This window comes from Lactuca sativa, chromosome 9 (genome assembly GCF_002870075.4).
Source record: "Lactuca sativa cultivar Salinas chromosome 9, Lsat_Salinas_v11, whole genome shotgun sequence".
NCBI lineage: Eukaryota > Viridiplantae > Streptophyta > Magnoliopsida > Asterales > Asteraceae > Lactuca > Lactuca sativa.
Genome location: NC_056631.2, coordinates 44,745,692 through 44,764,833, shown reverse-complemented (window position 1 = coordinate 44,764,833; position 19,142 = coordinate 44,745,692). Strand labels below are relative to the sequence as shown.

Genomic DNA, 19,142 nt, shown 5'->3' with positions numbered 1-19,142 from the left:
CTAATTAAATATATGGGTTGATTGCATAAATCATCCATACTTGTATAGTGGGCTAATGCTCCATGGATTATCAAGTTGGGCTAAAACCCATAGGATGCTCCATGGTGGTTTTGTACCCATGGATCATGGAAATGAAAGGACATGGAAATTAGGGTTTACATGGTGTAACCCTAATTGTGACACACTATATAAGCATCTTATTCTTCCCAAAAATCAGCCACTATGAAGGAATGGTGAGGGCTAGCCAATTTCATGAAGTGTCTCATTTCTCTCAAGTTATTCTAAGTGTATTTGATGTTGTGTGAACCATTTGAGGTGTCACACTTGGGGCACTAGGCGCTTGAGCTCCATGGAATCAAGCTACATCAAAAAGGTATGTATTATATCTAGTTTTGTTATACTAGTACTTATGATTGTATGCTAGATAGGGTAATACCTTGGAATATTCATATTTATATGTATAATAGAGAAAACATAGATCCAAGGTATTTAGGGATGCATGTACACTTATGAGTGTTAGAATGCTCATAACCCAACAATATTGTGGTTGGGTCGAGGCGGTCCTGCTTTGTGTTGTAGGTCAAGATACCCGAATGGTCTAGGTGTATTGTAGGCTTTGTCAGGTGGTCCAGTCATACTGTAGGCCCAAGGGAGTGGTTCGACTATATGTTATAGGCTCATAAGAGTGGTCTAGGCTTTCTGTAGGCTTTACGAGGTGGTCCAGTCAAACTGTAGGCTCATGTGTGCATACATTGTTTGTGTTTTGTTATGTGGGGTATTTTGGTGGAACTCATTAATCTTTGACTTATCGTTGTGGATTTAAATGTTTCCGGTACTTCAGAGGATCAGGGGAAGGCGAAAGCGTGATCGTACACATCATCCTGTTGATTTTTTACTTGAGAGATGTTATTGATACTCTGATTTTTATGCTTATGTTTTGAAACAATGGTTTGGATACTTATGTTTTTTATGAAAAAGTCTTTGAAAATGAAAATTTTTTACTATGGTTTTTGGGACGTTACAATTAATTTCTCAATCCGTTAAGCCTTCAGTTCTAACTTTCCAGGATGCTTCTTGGGACCCTAATTATCCATAAAAATCCAAACTTTTATAGACATGCATGACCCATGCATGTCCTTCACCCATCTAGGCCAAAATATGAGAAAAATGACCTAAAACTCACGTATGGATTTCAAAACTAATTTATCTTCTAGATCCAAAAGATATATTGACCAAGCGACCAAACTGAACCTTAAAGTTGTATACTTTATCTCATCTAACCAATCCAATCTCAAAAGTGAACCAAAACTTTCTATAACACCTAGATCTATGAAGAAGGAACCAAAAAGGTGGAAGCTTGAGGACTTACAAAGGATCCGGAAGATACACACAAGGATTAGAGACAAGTTGCTTGTTGGATCTATGTACAAGAGTTCCTTTTCTTCCTTCCAAGGTCATAAAACCACCAAAAATGAGCCAAGAACGTCAAAAGGAAGCTAGGGTTAATCTATGGTGCTTTGGAGGTGATTGAGGTTGAGGGTGGAAAGAACCTTAGCTATCACTTTCCCTTCAATAATGCACAAAACCCAAAAATTTTAGGGTTTACATTGTTGTCATCATCACGTTGTGGACAATGCATGTTCACGCGTAGCGGCCACGATAAACACACATTTCATGCAACGTTGCAACGTTGTGGCCACCCAAAACTCAAAGTTTAAGGATAAGAATTTCATACTTGGAACTGGGCATTACACCTTACAAGTCATTATCCCATAAGAAAATAATTTCTAATATCAACCACAACAAATGTTATATTTTGCGGTCGCCTAAACATCAAAATCAACTTTCTTAACATTTTTCACCACTAAAGGGATGTTTGGGAGTAGGGTTGAGATTTAGAACCAGATTTACTATAAAGGTTTGCTCATCAGTTCCTCACATTAAGAAAATCTGGTCCCGATTCTAACACCGGTTCGATCATATAAAACCCAGTTAAAAAACTAGAACCAGACTGGAATCGTAAGAGTAAAAAATTCATGCAAATATATTTTTTTGAAAACATTATACTTCATGCTTTTTAAAATGCACATATCTCACTCGTATGAAATCATAATTATTTGATTTTTTTCCAATATGTAATTTGGTGTTTGTACTTCATTTTATAATATAAAAAGTCATACTTTGGTTAAATATAAATAGGATATATGTCACTGGAAGACAACATATCTATACTGCGTTTTTTTTTTTCAACATTTTTTTAATTCAATCTTACTATTTGAAATATGCATAATTCACTAATATGAATTCGAAATTACTTGATTTTGTTTTTCAGCATGTAATTTAGTCTCTGTACTTCATTTTAGACTATGAAAAAGATATATTTTGGTTTAATATTGAAGCCACTACATGCCCCAAAAGACAACATATCAATGCTAAATTTTTTCTGTTGTATCGTTTTTTTTAATTATAACTTTTTATTAATTTTTATATATGAAAGTTTATTTTTTTTTTTGAATACTTATTTTTTCAATTTGTGGTGGTTGAAAGTGCATTGCTATTCTTGGGTCTATTTGGAAAGTGCATTGTCATTCTTGGTTCCATTTTGAAAGTGCATTGCTATTCTTGGTTATATTTTGAAAGTACATTAATATTCATGGTTCCAAAACCGGTTCCATTTTGATAGTGCATTGTTGTTATTGGTGCGAATCACAAAACTAGTTCTATTCTAAAAAATAACTAAAAACAGTCCCAATACCGGAACCGACATTGGTATCTGCGATGTGATTCTCGTTTTATGTCATATGTTAAATCTGCTTCCATTTGCAAAGACGTTCAGTCTAGTTCTAAAGCTCATCCTTATTTAGAGTGCTTATTTAAAATGATAATCGGTTTTTAACTTATTAACTTATAATGGTATCAAGACATAATTTTTAAAAAATTGTTTAAGAGGTTTTAATAAGTTAGGAATGAAGGACTAATCAAATTACTTATCTCTAATGTGGAACCCTTATGAATTGTTTTAAAAAAAACATCTATCCATTAATTTTTATTTATAATGATATAAAACCAACAATAAATTAAAAAACTCAATCATTTAAGTTTTCCAAGACACCCTCTAAAAATAGTAATAATCAAACATGAACAAAATGACCTAATTAGCAATTTTGGCGTTTTTCAGTATTAAAAGAATTAAAGTATGAACTTTAAGCTGTTTTTGGACAAATGTTATACTAAACATGGGTGGATTGCCTTTGTTCCATCCCCAAATTCGTCTTATTTCCCCGACCCGGATCCCAATCCTGAATTCCCCCCGCTCCCCTACCCTTGATCTCGCACCTAAATTTGAAGACCACCCATGATTAGGGATGACAATGGGTACGAGTATACCGGGTTTCGTGTTCCCCATCCCCATACCTGAATCCCCATCCCTATACCCGACCCCATCCCCATCGGGGATTAAAAATCTATCCCCATCCCCCAATGGGTATCGGGGATTTTTCCCCATTACAAAGTTTTGAACTTTTATGAAAAATAACTCATAATTATATATTAACCAACAAAACAAAAACTAACAGAACTAATATAAAACACTATAATCACTGAATGTCTTCAAACACGAACAATAACATTCAAGGTTACAAATTAAATCATTCTTTGCAAAAAAAAAAGACATAAAAAGTCTTCCCAAAACTATACGTTTGATTGTTAGAAAACCTTATTTTGTCTAATGAACATTTGCTTATGCATTATTAAAAATAAAAACATAAATAATACTATATATATATATATATATATATATATATATATATATATATATATATATATATATATATATATATATATATATATATATCGGGTACCCATCGGGACCGGTTTCGGGTACGGGTATGGGTACCCGACAAGTAAAACTATCCCCATCCCCATCCCCGCTTTTTATATTCTGGTAATACCCATCCCCGTCCCCATCCCCGGTCAACTCGGGTTAGGGTGAATCCTTCGTTAACCCGTTTGGTTTGAAATCCCCCGTTCAACCATATGTATCGTATTTTTAATTCGTTTATTTCATTTAACTTTAAATATTACACCAATTTTTCAAATTCAAAACATATATTACACAATGAATACTTTAAAAATAATATTTATTTATTTATTTACTATTTTTTTAAACAAACATAAAAGCTAATCATTTAAACAAAAAATAATATTTTTATAAATATAATAATTAAATATAGAGTAACTATTGCGGGGCCTCGCAGGATATTTGTGATAGAACTCCCCACCCTTGTACCTGAAAACTAAATGGGAGTCAAACCCGCCTCCAATCTCGCCCCGTACCTAATTTTTTTTTTTTTTTTTTTTTATAAAAATACTCTTGAGGGGGAGTTTGAGATTGCTTTTCAAAACAACTAATTGACTTATTGACTTTTTCAAAAGCTAAAAAAGTGTTTGACAAACTCAAAAAACACTTTTTAAAAAAAATATAAAACTTGGCTTTTTGAAACTGTTTTTGGTTTTTTAATTAAAATAACTTCAAAAAACACTTTTTAAACAATATATTTTTTAATTTATTGACTTATTGACTTTTTTTTTTTTTTATTATCATAAAAGCTAATCCAAACATCTTTTTAAAAATTCATTTACCATTACTATAAACCAATAAACATTTTTATCTAAAAAGATTTTTGACATTTTTGTTTTAGTTATAACATTGTTATTCAAAAGACAAAGCTGCAAATTTAGTCTTTGTGGTTTGCAAAAATCTTTGGATGGAGTCCAAGAAGTTTCCAGCTTGTACAGAAGATCTAAAATCAATGTTTTTCTGGGTTTTTAGTCCAAAAAAACTTGAAAAGACGATTATACCATTTTAATTTCTTTTTTTATTTTTATTTTTTACAATTATTCTAATACCATTTTGTCTTAAAAATAAAAAGAAAAGAAATATATTATCCCCCACCCACCCATACGTTTCTCTCTCTCTCTCTCTCTTCACTAGTTATGCATCTCTTATGCATCTCTGGCGTAGGAGGAAACCGGTGAAACTAGGAGACCACCAATCGCCACCATGACAGTACTCCTCCTCTCCCTAATTTGCTCACCGATCTCAACCAAACACCCCCTTTGATCGTTACTGCTACTGCTCAAATCCACAGCCTACAACGAGAAGGGAAGCAGTCGAGTGGAGCACCGGAGCTACCCCCTTCCTCCATGGTGATTGGTCGAGGAACACCACCTAAACACCCCTGACTCTTTCACTACCGACAATGAGAAAGGAAGCCACGACGGGCCTGCCGGAGACGTCGACTGCAACCCCTCCTATTGAAGAGAATCACCCAAATGCTTCCCATGCCCACTACTGTCGATGGATCGAAGACAACAACCCCCGATGAGGTTTTGCTGTCGATGGATCGCGCCGGAAAACCGACCATCTGGGTTTTCAATTTTTTCTCGATTTATTGTGATTGTGTTTAGTCTAAACCATATTCCATTTGGGGTTCCATAATTTCACTGCAATAAGACGATTTGCATAGAAATTGAGGTTTGGATTGACTCAAGTGTATCGAGATTTTGAAGGATACATCATTGAAAAGAGGGTTTAATAGTGATTCCACTATTGCTCCATGTTTTTTTCATTCTGTTTGCAATCCCATCACTGCTACATGTCGGAGATTCCACCACCGATACATGTCTAGAGCTATCGTCGGAGTTGGAGAACTCGTCAGTGGGTCTTGAATCTAGAGATGAAACCCTAGTAATAGTCGGAGAAACACAACTCAATGGCACGAAAAATGGAGAAGGGAATTCGTCAATGGGTCTTTAATCTATGATGAAAATACACTATGTATGTGTGTGTGTGTGTGTGTGAGAGAGAGAGAGAGAGAGAGAGAGAGAGAGAGAGAGAAGTATCAGTGGAGGGAGGGAGGGAGAAAAAGACGTAAGAGAGATAGTGTTTTACCTATTTTCTTATTATTATTATTATTGAAATGTTAATAATATGTAAAAAAAAATATAAAAATAAATAAATAAGATATAACTATCTTTTCAAACTTTTTTAGTCTAAAAATCCAGAAAATCTTAATTTTAAATCTTCTATGCAAACGACGATCCACATGCACCAAATTTTTTATCTCTTCACCACAAAAATATCAAAGTCAACATTTTTTACCATCAAAGGCCATAGTATCTCGAACTCCGACAAGGGCTCTAGAGTGAAGTTCCACGTCGTCGTGTATTGTCATCACGTCTCAACTTCCTAGATTCGAGAGAGAGAGAGAGAGAGAGAGAGAGAGAGAGAGAGAGAGAGAGATGAGAGAGGGCTTTCGTTTCTACAATGGCGAAGTAGTGCTAGGGTTTATTTTGGGTTTACTATACCTATGCGATTACTCAATCGTACCAATCAGAGCATCGATTCATGAGTATCGCAACGAGTTCTTCACTCCTCAGTTGAACGCTTTCCTCTTTCATGGAGGCAGTGAAGGTCTCTTCGCTTCAAAACATCTCGAAGATCATGACAATAGTTCTTCTATTACCTCTCCAGGAAATAAACCCCTCGAGGGGAAATCTTTCATCAGGTTTTACTTTTATGTTTTCTTAATTTTCAGCTTGATCTTGATTTCTCTCATTGATAATCAACCCCTCCTCCAAGAAATTATTCCCCAATCTAAATCCGTAGAGACACGATCATTTCTAACTCCGTGGAAATGTTATGTTATTCCTTTGAGTAGATTAGTTCCTCTTAATACTGAAATATTTCCTGTGTTCCTTTACATATATCTAAACAAGAAAATAGATGAAATGAACAAATATTGATCATAGTCCTCCAAATAATACTGGCTGAGCTCATGTTCCAGAGGCACTACTTCAATTAAACCCCAATCCTTCTTAGCATGTTCTTCTGGAAATTAACCAAATTATTTGGGAATGAGATGATTCAGTTACAGTGAACCATAAAACACTTTCAAAACCAGAGCTTGCAATTACTAACTGTTCATTTATGTTCTTGCATTTAACATTGAAATTCCAAAATTAGGGGCTAAGATAACCCAAATTGAAAGGTTCAAACAGCACATTTTCATAATATCAAATCACATACATAGGTAACGCCCAGGTTTAAACATGAGAGCTTACTTTTTGATAATGTTGAATTAGTGTACAATCTACTTGTAGATTAGGTATTAGGTATTGACATAGACAATTTTCAAAACAAACATTTTTGTATCCATTTCAGGTTTGAAGATGTTACCTTCAAAAGAACAGAAGAATCAGCCAAAATTCAAAACAAAATGCAGAGTAGAACCGGATTAATTGAAGCCATAATATTTGAAGTAAAAGACACCGAAAGAATCGGTGGAAACTTTCTAAAAACCAATTCAAACATCTTATGTTGCACTCCAAAGCTCGCATCAGAAGAATCCTGCACTGTAGGAGAAGTCATCATCCAAAAAGACGAAAATACCCCCGAATGGCCAAAACGAATCCAAACCTTCTTTGAAGGAAACAAACAAGAAGCCAAAATGAAACCTCAATCAGTTGACATAAACAAAACCGGAATGTACTATCTTTACTTCATGTACTGTGATCCAGAACTCAAGGGCACAGTAATTTCAGGAAGAACAGTCTGGAGGAATCCAGAAGGGTATTTACCTGGAAAAATGGTAAAATTAATGACTTTTTACGGGTTCATGTCTTTGGGTTACCTTGTTCTTGGGCTTGGTTGGTTTTTAAGATTTGTTCAATTTTGGAAAGATATAATGCAATTACATTATCATATTTCTGCTGTGATTGCTCTTGGGATGTGTGAAATGGCACTTTGGTATTTTGACTATTCTAACCTTGGGTCAACTGGGAGTAGGCCTTTTGGGATAACAGTATGGGCTGTGACTATTAGTGCAGTTAAAAAGACTCTTTCAAGGTTGTTGCTTTTGGTGGTGGCTATGGGGTATGGGGTGGTGAGGCCCACCCTAGGTGGGGTCACCTCCAAAGTGATGATTCTTGGTGTGGTGTATTTTGTGGCTATAGAAGCACTCGAGCTTGTTGAAAATTTGGGGAATATTAATGATTTTTCTGGGAAAAGTAAATTGTATTTGGTGTTGCCTGTTGCATTCTTGGATGCTTGGTTTATTTTGTGGATATTTTCGTCTTTGTCCAAGACATTGGAGAAGCTTCAGGTATAAATATAATCTTGGTATCTATCTTTTCGGAGGGTATTTTTGTCTTTTGGTTTTAAATTCTGTTAATGATGTTTAGATGCGGAGAAGCATTGCTAAACTGGAGGTGTATCGAAAGTTCACAAACGCCCTTGCACTTTTTGTCCTTCTCTCTATTGCTTGGATTGGCTATGAGGTACCCTTTATCTTATTATTTTTTTTTTCTCTCATTTTTTGTTTTTCGAATAATTTTTTTTTAATTTAATAATTAAATTCGACAGTTGTACTTTAATGCAACTGACCCAATAAGTGAGCTATGGCGTATCTATTGGATCATTCCCGCTTTCTGGTCACTACTCGCCTTTTCACTCTTGGTGGTGATATGCATCTTGTGGGCCCCTTCTCGCAATCCCACCAGGTAATTTCTTGTTTCACAGTACACAGTATACAATACACAGAACACAGTATAATGATGTGTGTGGGGGTGTAGATATGCGTATGCAGGGGACACAGGGGAAGAGTATGATGAGGAGGCGATATCGCTTACAAGTGGAGTGAAAGTGGATGGGGGAGAAGTTGGAATGATGATGGAGAGGAAGGAGAAGAAAGGGTCAGCCTCAACGGATCATCTTATTGGGCTTACAGAAGATGTAGCGGAAGATAAAAGAGAATGAGAGTGAGAATGAAAAATGAGATGTTATTGTTGTGTTTTGAGTTGTTGATTTTGTGTAAAGTTTGTGTCATGTGATGATGTGTATGTATAAAAACGTGGCTAACTAACTTACAATCACTCTTGGCATCTTTTCATGTTTTGATGGATTGATGAGAGAAAGTGTTGTACTAGTTTTACTTTGACTCCCCTTTGTTGAAGGCCAATATACATTTTCTTTCAAACGTCGACTTGAGTTTAGAGTTTTAAACTTGTTGATTACTTGTTATGAAAATCCATCCTCTTGTACTGATTTTGGTAATCGAATATCTACAAAGTTTTGTAGGAAAGCGAAATCAAGAAAAGTTATGAATCATTGTTTGTATTGTGCCAAGTAAATCAGAAAAAAAGGTGAGATTATGAGAGATTTTACAAAAGCAAAATGGTATAAAAATATCTAAGGTTTAAAATTTAAATATATTTTGTCATGACAATACAAATTTGATGGCTGTTTTGTAGAACGGAAATTTCTGGCTATTTTTTCAATGAAATAATTAAACAAAATGGATGAGTTTTTTCTCAAATAAACAAAATGTTTTAATGAGGTCATTCAGTATACTCATGGTGAAAGGTTTTCGTGGCCACCTGACAAGCTCACCACGATCGCGTACACATACCATGGGTGTCGTGGGGCCACGATCGTTGGCACTCATAGTCTATACCACGAAAGGTCACAACCAACTAGCTCTCTTTTCTTCTGTTTTCCTTTTTCTTTTTTTTGTTTATCACCATCGTTACAGGTACACTAACAATGGTGTGGAAGAAGATGATGGTAAGGTGAAAGGAAACAATAGTAAGATTGAGTGAAACCACACTACTTGGCGTGTTCCCATAGCCAGCATAATAGTGTCCCCATACCCAACATAATAGGAGAAGGTAAGAAGTAAAAACCACTTACGATGGTAAATTAATGAAGTTATTTTATATGGACTAAAATACAAAGAAAACTTAAGGTTGGGGTTAGAAATGAAATATCAAATATCAAGTGGATTGAAAACGAATTTAATGATTTTATGAAAATTGAATTGATAGCCAGTCAATTTAAAGTTCAATTACTACTAGGGATGAGCATCGGAAGCGGGTACCTGCCTTCGAAACCGGAACCGCCTCGGGACTGCCGGTTTTGGAACCGGAACCGCCTACCGCCTAAGGCGGTTCCGGTTCCGGTTCCTAAAGTCTAGGAACCGCTTTAAGCGGTTCCGGTTCCAATTCTCATGTTTACAAAACCGATACCCGCTGGATACCCGCCAGTTCCGGTTCTAATACCGGATACCCGGAACCGGCGGTTAACCGGAACCGGTACCGACGGGTACCCGCCTTTTTCTTAAAAAATATATAGATATTAAATTTTTATATTTTGTTAATTATGTTTTAAAAAACAGGGCAATAGAACTTATACCTAATTTCCTTACCTTAGTCGTTTTTAGGGTTCATTCTAAAAAAAAACACGCCGACACCATAGCCTCTCTTTTTCTCGTCTCTCTCCCTTGTCAAACGAGTCATCGTTTATTCAATTGAAGCTTCAATCGCTCCCGTTACCGATCGTTCTGTTCAATCGAAGGTTCAATCAGTAGGCTCAATCGATCGTTTTCTTCCCGTTACCGATCATTCGTTCAGCCGATCGTTCAATCAGTAAGCTTCAATAAAGACTCTCCGTTGCCAACACCGAGCGATCTAACAGGTATTGAGTTCTTTTCCCTCTAGATTTCAAGTTTTTCCATCCCTAATTCCATATATTACTCTTTAACCCAAAATCCTTCTTTTATTGTGATCGTTGTTGTTGAGTTTGACATTTGGGGATAGTTTTTAGTTATTGAATTTCACTTTTGGGGTAATTTTGCAGATTGGGGTTGCGAAATGGCCATACACTCGATTTTTGTGTGGTTTGTAGATGAAGTGGAATTTACTACTCTTAAGCCTTAAACCCTAGAATTTCATAAGCGTCTCTTCTCACAATTTCGATCGTCTCATTATTGTCTCTTCCATCTCGCTCTTAGCTCTGTCGCTGCTACTCTATATTCAGGTAAATGTTACTTCCTTTCTGTAGACCTTCCTCTGTAAATCTATGACAATCATGCTTGTGCCTTTTGTTTTCTCGCTTTCCTTTGACCAGTTTCTAAATATTTCATGAAGGCCACCATAAGCAACAAGAAGCTCTGGGAGCTTATCTACCTTTTACTCATCGGCATTGTTATTAGTGATAAATTGTTTAACATACAAGTTGGATAGGGTTTGAAGCTCTGATGATAATATCGGTGCACTGAATTTCACATGTTTCATCGATTTTACCTAAAAATAGTTTGCAAAACCTTTCACAATCAAGAAGGCAGATTTACTATTCTCACAAAGTATCTGAAAGATTTCGTGAACGGTGAACGTGAAGCGGTGAATCATGTCATTTGTCATTGGTTTACATTCCACTTCATCTACAAACCACACAAAAATATACAAAGGAATAGAATAGAATTGAATTCCATTCCAATTATCGTTTCCAGATTATTCTTATTCCAATTCCTTGGAAAGATTCCACTTCCTAACCAAACTCCCTCTAATAGTAAATAGTCCCATCAATTTGAAATCAGTCTTTTTCTTTCTACTTTCTAATCAGTGGATTTGGTTGTTTAATTAACTAGCGATTCTTGTAAGCAATTCACGGATTTCATACCATGCCAGATGAAGAATTGTTTTACTTTTATCAATTAAATTAAGTTTTTGTTTTGTAGGTGAATTCATATAACTCTTAAAGGATGGTTGAAACGTTGTTTGAAGATATATTTAGGGTTGATCAGCTTGACCCTGATGGCAAGAAATTTGACAAAGGTATTCTTCACTCCCATCATCATCATCATCATCATCCTCCTCCCATTCTCCTTCTCTTGAATCCAATTGAAAAGTAGCTTGGAATATTGGTAGTTCAAGAAAGTAACCATAGTAAATTACTGTTATATCCTTTCAATAAGAAGTTAGTATCTGAATATGTTTGTTGGTTTTTTTTTTGAAATAGTTAATCGTATTGAAGCAAGAAGCGATCAATTTGATATGTACATGCAGCTGGATGTGAATACAGATGTTTATCCTATGCATGTTGGTGAGAAATTTATGATGGTTCTAGCAACTACCTTGAACTTGGATGGAACTCCTGACAGTGGATTCTTTTCTCCTGTAATCTCAACACTTTGACTTTTTTTTTTTGGGTTTTGACTTTTGATGATAAAAGAATAATTTGATATTGAGTTTAAATTTAATCCATTATCTTGAATTGCACATACTTTTTATTTCAGGGTGGGCGAAAGTCGCTTGCTGACAAGTTTGACTATGTGATGCATGGAAAGTTGTATAGGATCAATGAAGAAGGTTCAGGAGCTAATGTTAAAGCGTATGTTGAGTCATATTACTATTTTGCCCTTTATCCAGTTTATGAAATTTGATCTCAAGTGTCGACTGCTCTTGTTTTTTCAGGGACATTTATGTCTCATTTGGTGGTTTATTGATGTTGTTGAGGGGTGACCCTTCGATTGCAGCTAAGTTTGAGCTTGATCAGAGGCTATTCATCCTCATGAGGAAGGTAAAAAGCCTTTTTTGATATCTTTTTATAACTGTTTTCAATGATGAGGGCATTCTCGTCTTTTTGGTTGGGACAAAACTTACATAATTTGATCTATATTAGTGTATAATGAGTAATAAGTATAATTTTGGTATTGCAGGTGGACAAGGCTTAGTTGTTCAACATATATCTCAATCAGGATGATACCAAAGTAATGAGAATTAATAAATAAAAATCAGATGTAAAATATGTTGACAATTTTAACTTCTCATACATTGTATGTTTACCCTTTGAAGTGAAGATATTTGTCATATCACTTAAAGCATAGGTTATTTTTCAAGTATTTTTCACTTTCAATAAATGTTTATTGTCTATGCGCATACATGATTAAGAAATAACACTTAGGTGTGTTTGGTTCATTGGATTTTGGAGGAATTGAAATTGCATTTGGTTGACAAAATCAAAAGAATTAGGATTTTTTAGATTCCATGAAATTCCATGTCCGAAGTATCATAAAATAAATCAATATTTTTTTTTAATTAATTTCTCTATTGTAACATTTGATTATTATAGATTTTAGTAAACTTTTTTATTTAAATTATAAATAATTGCACCACGTTAAATAACTATTAATTGTAAATAATTAACGTATTTGTTAAAAAGATATAAAACAATTGTTGATATTTATTTAAAACTATCTTTAAACGAGTATTACTATTCGTTAACATAGAATAATTTCAATAAATAATTCGACAGAATCAAAAGACAAGTGACATTACACTCATATGATGCTGTAAGAATAAAAAAATATGGAAAATCTCTTTTTTTACTTGGAGCTTAAAAAAGTCATTTTTTTAAAGATATTTTAGTCAGTTTTTTGGGGTTTTCTATTAAAGTTTTTTCATTTAATAGGCTCAAAGTTTGCAACATGCCTAAGCTGAATTATGAACAAATTTCGTTCACCCTCTATTTTTCATATTACGTGTAAGGTTGTTAATTAAACAAAGACTTGATCAAATGGCAGTTTACATCTCTCCTCATATGCTTCCACCACAAGAGTCTCGATTCTTTCTCTGTCTGTAAATTCCTCTCTGACTTACACTTGTAGAAAACACAACATCTTACTCTCACAAGTAATATCAACACATTTCCAACCTTCACCTTTTTCCCTATTTTCTAAAAATTTCCCTTATTTTGTCCCAAATCCAGCTCAAACCCATGACATTTAATCAATAAAACAGGTTCAAGAGGAGTATGTTTTGAATGTCTTGAAATTTGTGTTTAAAACATCATCAAAATCAGCTTTTAATCGTTTTGTTTTTTGATAGATTTGATTGAATGTGAGTGAAGAACTAATCTTTGATTTGATTTTGTGATCTGGGTAGTCAATCTTTTTCTCAATAAATTATGAGGGAAGGGAGATTAGGGTTTGTAATATGTGTTTTGTTGTTGATTTGTGAGTCTACATTGGGTAGATTTGTGGTTGAGAAGAACAGTTTGAGGGTGACGTCACCTCAGAATCTAAAAGATACATATGAATGTGCAATTGGTAATTTTGGTGTTCCTCAGTATGGAGGAACATTAGCTGGAGCTGTTCTTTATCCAAAAGCCAATCAAAGGGCTTGCAGGAGTTTCTCTGATGATGTTTCCTTCAAATTCAAATCTGGCGCTGGCCTTCCTGTTTTCCTTCTTGTTGATCGAGGCGGTAAATTTACGTTTTTACCCTTTTGCTCGATTTTATTATTCTTTATCATGCAAAAAATTCATTAGTATTGTAAAAGTAGAATCAATGTGATTCATTTTATTATAATAAGGATTTGAACAAAAAACAATAACGTCATACTAGATCTGCAAAATAGTGTATTAGATAGAAAACAAACAAGGTTTGAATGTAAAATAGAAGTTAAGGTAGATTAGTGTAAGACATATATGAATAATGAATGTTCTATGAAGTGTCATGAATTACCAAAATCTACAAGATAAAAAAGAAAATATTTGATCTTAAAAAATGCAGTTTGTCTATTTTTTTTTCATTCGCATGATCAGTCCAAAATTAAAACTTCCATACAAATTTGGTCCTCGTGGTATCCCAAAAAGTACAAATTTGGTCGTTTGAGTTGACTACCATCTAAACAAAATGACTCAAACTGCATTTTTTGGATACCACAAATACCAAATCTACAGGGAAGTTTCAATTTTGGTCTGATCATGCGAATGAAAAAAATGGATTCAAACTATACTTTTTGTACTATCATAGGGACCAATTTTGTAATTTACTCATATAGTATAATAATTTCCCTTTATAAGTTACAATTTAGAAAACATGTGGTAAACCATAATCACACCTATTCTTGACAACTTGCTAACAAACAAATAGGAAAAATGCAAAAAATAACAATATATCTTAGTCTAGCTACCAATATCTATAGTTTATTATATTTCTTATCCAAAATAACAATATACTTATATTTCTTTACCATGATAGTAATATACCTTTTTGTTAAAGGCATGGAACTAGCAAGAAGCAACATAATTACAATTTGGTACAAAATAGGCATTGTACTTTATTTATTACACATTGCTATTATTGGTAAATAACTTATAAATATATTGTTATGGGTAAAAAAGTAAATTTGATTATTTACTGTATGGCAGACTGTTATTTTACGTTAAAGGCATGGAACGCACAGAGAGCCGGAGCCGCCGCTATTCTCGTCGCCGATGACAGGCCTGAGCCTCTGATCACCATGGACACACCAGAAGAAGAAAGTGCACGTTTCAATTACTTACAGAACATCTCCATCCCTTCAGCCCTCATAAGTCAATCACTTGGGGAAGCGATAAAACGAGCCCTAGAAAAGCCAGAAATGGTAAAAGTAAACCTCGATTGGAGAGAAGCTCTTCCTCACCCCGATGATCGAGTTGAATACGAATTTTGGACGAACAGCAACGATGAATGTGGGCCGAAATGCGATAGTCAAAAGAATTTTCTAAAAGATTTCAAAGGAGTCGCTCAAATTTTAGAGAAGAAAGGGTATACGCAATTCACACCACATTACATCACTTGGTATTGTCCTGAAGCTTTCATTTTGAGTAAACAGTGTAAGTCTCAGTGTATCAACCATGGAAGATATTGTGCTCCTGATCCTGAAGAGGATTTCGCTCGAGGGTACGATGGGAAAGATGTTGTTATCCAGAATTTAAGACAGGCGTGCTTCTTTAAAGTCGCTAATGAATCTGGAAAACCATGGTTATGGTGGGATTATGTCACAGATTTTGCTATTCGTTGTCCCATGAAAGAAGAGAAGTACAATAAAGAATGTGCAGAAGAAGTAATCAAATCACTTGGTGAGTTTTCAAAACGTTCTCTGACCTTATTATGTGTAAAGAAATATTAGTATATTGGGTAAAAAGAGTAAACTACATTATTATTTCCCTATTAATCTCAACATACTTGTTGCATGATATATAATTTATTGTTATATATTGTGTTCAAGACATTAATTTGAGATCTCTCAGGGGCTGATCTGAACAAAATAAATGAATGTGTGGGTGATACAAAAGCAGATAAGGAGAACCCAGTGCTCAAGGCTGAGCAGGAAGCACAGGTGTTCATCATATAAATATTTTTTTTTTCCTTTTTTTTTTTTTAATATAATTCACATATTCTTCTAATTTATGTTAATTATTAACTTTGTAATTTTACAGATAGGTAAAGGTCCACGTGGAGACGTGACAATATTGCCAACTCTCATAATAAATAACAGACAGTTTCGAGGTATGTGAAAATTATGTTAAAATAAAAATTTGTACCCTAAATTACATTGACAATTTTATTTATTTATTTTATTTTTTGCTTTAGGTAAGCTTGATAAAGGAACTGTTTTGAAGGCCATTTGTTCAGGATTTGAGGAGACAACTGAGCCAGTTATTTGTTTAAGAGAAGGTCAGTTCTATATTCATTATTATTTGTATTATTATCTCTCTAATTTCACAAATATAATAATGTTGTGTGTGTGTGTGTGTGTGTGTTAATTTCAGGAATAGAAACAAATGAGTGTATGGAAAACAATGGTGGATGCTGGATGGACAAAACTTTAAATATCACAGCATGCAGGGTACATAGAGTTTTTTTGACATGCTATTTTTTGTGGTTTTTGTAAATGTTTTGAAAAATCTTATCCTATTTAGTTAAATTTCATGTTTTTTGTTGAATTGGTTGGTGTAGGATACTTTCAGGGGGAGAGTTTGTCAATGCCCGATTGTTCAGGGTGTAAAGTTTTTTGGTGATGGTTATAAACACTGTGAAGGTAATTAATTTGTATAGTATGTGTGCACATATTTTGTCCATGTGGTTTTGATCCTCTGTGTTGCAGCTTCGGGAGCTTTACCGTGTGATCTTAACAATGGAGGCTGTTGGAAAGATACCCAGCAAGGCAGGACTTATTCCGCTTGCATTGTTAGTACTCTCTCTCTCTCTCTCTCTCTCTCTCTATATATATATATATATATATATATATATATATTGTGTGTGTGTGTGTGATTATATATTGAAATATATCACTTTTGTGTACATTTTTTGTCTTTTGGTTATATTAAATATTTGATTTTTCTTTTTGTGTTTTAAAAAAAAAAAAAATCTGTTGTAGGATGATCATACAGAGGGTTGCAAGTGTCCACCAGGATTCAGAGGGGATGGAGTAAAAAATTGTGAAGGTATTATCACTTTTATTAGAAATTAAAACTACAAATTCCCATAAAAAAATCCAACAATTTAATTTTGACATTTACTATTTATGTTTCAAGACATTGATGAATGTGAAGAGAAGACAGCTTGTCAATGTCCCAACTGCAAATGCAAGAACACATGGGGTAGTTACGACTGTAAATGTGGTGGCAATATGCTTTACATTAGAGAACACGACACGTGTATAAGTGAGTGTTCTTGTTTGTTTAAGTTATTAAATTTCTAACCTAGTACTCTCCAAAATATCTACATTTTTTAATGTTGTTACTTGTATTTTGGAATAATTAACAAATTGATAACTAGGTAAAGATGCTATATCGGGAGTGGGTTGGGGATTTATGTGGGTCATCATTCTTGGTATGGCAGTTGCTGGAGTTGCTGGATATGCCTTCTATAAATACAGAATTCGGGTACAATTTTTTATTTTATTTTTAATTAATTGAATTTGACATAACATATAGAGAAAATTGAAAACATTTATAAACAAAAGATACAAATAGAAAACCAACAAGTGTAGTTAAGATCTTAGGATGATATTTTTGTATTGCAGACATACATGGATTCTGAGATCCGGGCTATCATGGCACAATACATGCCATTGGACAATCAAGCTGAAATTGCAGTTCACGCATCACATGGGAACGTGTAAAAGAAAACAAAAAAGAAAAACAATTTGTGAAAAGTTGGCACATTGATCCGAAACCAACATCTATGTGGTTAAAGAAGTGTACTATTTATTTTATTACACATCTACAGAATTTTCACTAATCTACACACCGGATCATCCCCAGGGTTGTTTGTAAGTTTAGATATAGATTTCTTTTAGTTTATTAGAATAATAAATGTGGTCGACTTTGTTGATGATGCAAGATGTATGACAAGTCGATGGTTAAATCATGGAAGAGTTTAGAATGGTATTATTGCATTTGTTTCCAGAATGTTTCCCCTTTGGGTTCAAAATGAATACATGAAAATATTCTTGCCCATTACAAAATTAGTTTCTTTACTTACTTGTGCATTACTTAATGTTGTTTGCGAACTTAATGTTGTTTGCAAGAATCGGATATCATGGAGACTCATGGCCTAGTCCTAGGGGACACTGATAGAAACAAGTAAGTTATATATCAGAGAGTTTTAATTGCCCAAGAGATGTAAAACAAATGTAAACCGCATCAACTGAGTGGATCATGTCAATTCGCCCCAAGGCCCACGTGGGAGGTCAATTGCGGAACATTATTTATATTTTCGGTGGTCCAGGCTTTGAATCCTTGACCTTCTATGTGAAATTCCACACCTCAATCACTAGACTCATATCGTGGGCGCAAAAGAACATGTAATGGTATATATATATATATATATATATATATATATATATATATATATATATATATATATATATATATAGTTGGTTCGCTATAGTTGCAATACGAGGACAACCCAAGAACAACAAATGCAATTCAATCCAAAGAATGATGTTCACCAACAATGGCCAAATAATGCCCAAAATGCAATATTTCAAATAACAATATTCCAACATCGCCAACACATAGGAATCACCGATATTCAACGATAATCAATAAGTACAAGTAGAGAGACGGAGATTGAGGTACTAAAACCAAATTTTTTGTGGAAAACCCAAAACAGGAAAAACCATGAATGATAGAGAACACCGAGAAAGTTCACCAAACATACAATGAAGTTACAATGCATGAATGAGGAAATTACAAGTATTCTAGATTGATTTCAAGGCATAAACATGACAGAGATACCAAAGAGTGGTAATTCACTATGAAGTTGTCAAAACCTTCCATAGAGTTTTCTCGACGCATGCTGAAGTTTCCCTAAACCATGCAAAGAGTTTCACTGTAACGATCCAGATTTTTTAACATCTAATCTAAGAGAAATATTAGAGTTTTATCTCTAATGTGGAATTCTACCAAAATTAATACACTTTAAATCTCAGGCAATCACGAGTTTACAATAAAAATCTTACATACA

At 34.2% G+C, this 19,142-nt stretch overlaps 3 protein-coding genes across 4 annotated transcripts; all 3 read left to right on the top strand.

Moving 5' to 3' along the window:
* Window positions 1–6,195: 6,195 nt before the first annotated feature.
* On the top strand, window positions 6,196–9,038 carry LOC111898202 (uncharacterized). The gene is made up of 5 exons (XM_023894128.2): window positions 6,196–6,569; window positions 7,226–8,165; window positions 8,245–8,340; window positions 8,426–8,562; window positions 8,635–9,038. The coding sequence occupies exons 1-5, from the start codon at window positions 6,304–6,306 to the stop codon at window positions 8,816–8,818; spliced, it is 1,623 nt and encodes a 540-aa protein (XP_023749896.1). The 5' UTR covers window positions 6,196–6,303; the 3' UTR covers window positions 8,819–9,038.
* Window positions 9,039–10,269: 1,231 nt separating this feature from the next.
* Window positions 10,270–12,816, top strand: LOC111898203 (DNA-directed RNA polymerases II and V subunit 8A). Of its 2 annotated transcripts, XM_023894129.2 has the most exons (7): window positions 10,270–10,534; window positions 10,697–10,876; window positions 11,577–11,673; window positions 11,858–12,015; window positions 12,135–12,229; window positions 12,313–12,418; window positions 12,558–12,816. In XM_023894129.2, exons 3-7 carry the CDS (start codon window positions 11,601–11,603, stop codon window positions 12,570–12,572), a joined length of 447 nt encoding a protein of 148 aa, XP_023749897.1. In that variant the 5' UTR covers window positions 10,270–10,534; window positions 10,697–10,876; window positions 11,577–11,600; the 3' UTR covers window positions 12,573–12,816. The 2 variants fall into 2 exon arrangements, with proteins under 2 accessions (XP_023749897.1, XP_023749898.1); XM_023894130.3 differs by lacking the exons at window positions 10,270–10,534; window positions 10,697–10,876 and adding an exon at window positions 11,135–11,494.
* Window positions 12,817–13,780: 964 nt separating this feature from the next.
* On the top strand, window positions 13,781–18,056 carry LOC111898205 (vacuolar-sorting receptor 2). The gene is made up of 12 exons (XM_023894131.3): window positions 13,781–14,102; window positions 15,053–15,745; window positions 15,917–16,005; window positions 16,106–16,175; window positions 16,260–16,343; window positions 16,439–16,515; window positions 16,626–16,707; window positions 16,774–16,856; window positions 17,047–17,113; window positions 17,204–17,332; window positions 17,448–17,554; window positions 17,695–18,056. The coding sequence occupies exons 1-12, from the start codon at window positions 13,805–13,807 to the stop codon at window positions 17,791–17,793; spliced, it is 1,878 nt and encodes a 625-aa protein (XP_023749899.1). The 5' UTR covers window positions 13,781–13,804; the 3' UTR covers window positions 17,794–18,056.
* Window positions 18,057–19,142: the final 1,086 nt, after the last annotated feature.

Bases quoted from the DNA above. Each gene is read 5' to 3' on its own strand.
- LOC111898202 (XM_023894128.2), top strand. From the start codon at position 6,304: ATGAGAGAGGGCTTTCGTTTCTACAATGGCGAAGTAGTGCTAGGGTTT. The intron at 6,570-7,225 runs GTTTTACTTTTA...TATCCATTTCAG, and splicing joins GAGGGGAAATCTTTCATCAG to GTTTGAAGATGTTACCTTCA. The intron at 8,166-8,244 runs GTATAAATATAA...AATGATGTTTAG, and splicing joins AGACATTGGAGAAGCTTCAG to ATGCGGAGAAGCATTGCTAA.
- LOC111898203 (XM_023894129.2), top strand. From the start codon at position 11,601: ATGGTTGAAACGTTGTTTGAAGATATATTTAGGGTTGATCAGCTTGAC. The intron at 11,674-11,857 runs GTATTCTTCACT...TTTTTGAAATAG, and splicing joins TGGCAAGAAATTTGACAAAG to TTAATCGTATTGAAGCAAGA. The intron at 12,230-12,312 runs GTATGTTGAGTC...TTGTTTTTTCAG, and splicing joins TCAGGAGCTAATGTTAAAGC to GGACATTTATGTCTCATTTG.
- LOC111898205 (XM_023894131.3), top strand. From the start codon at position 13,805: ATGAGGGAAGGGAGATTAGGGTTTGTAATATGTGTTTTGTTGTTGATT. The intron at 15,746-15,916 runs GTGAGTTTTCAA...GAGATCTCTCAG, and splicing joins AGAAGTAATCAAATCACTTG to GGGCTGATCTGAACAAAATA. The intron at 16,176-16,259 runs GTATGTGAAAAT...TTTTTGCTTTAG, and splicing joins AAATAACAGACAGTTTCGAG to GTAAGCTTGATAAAGGAACT.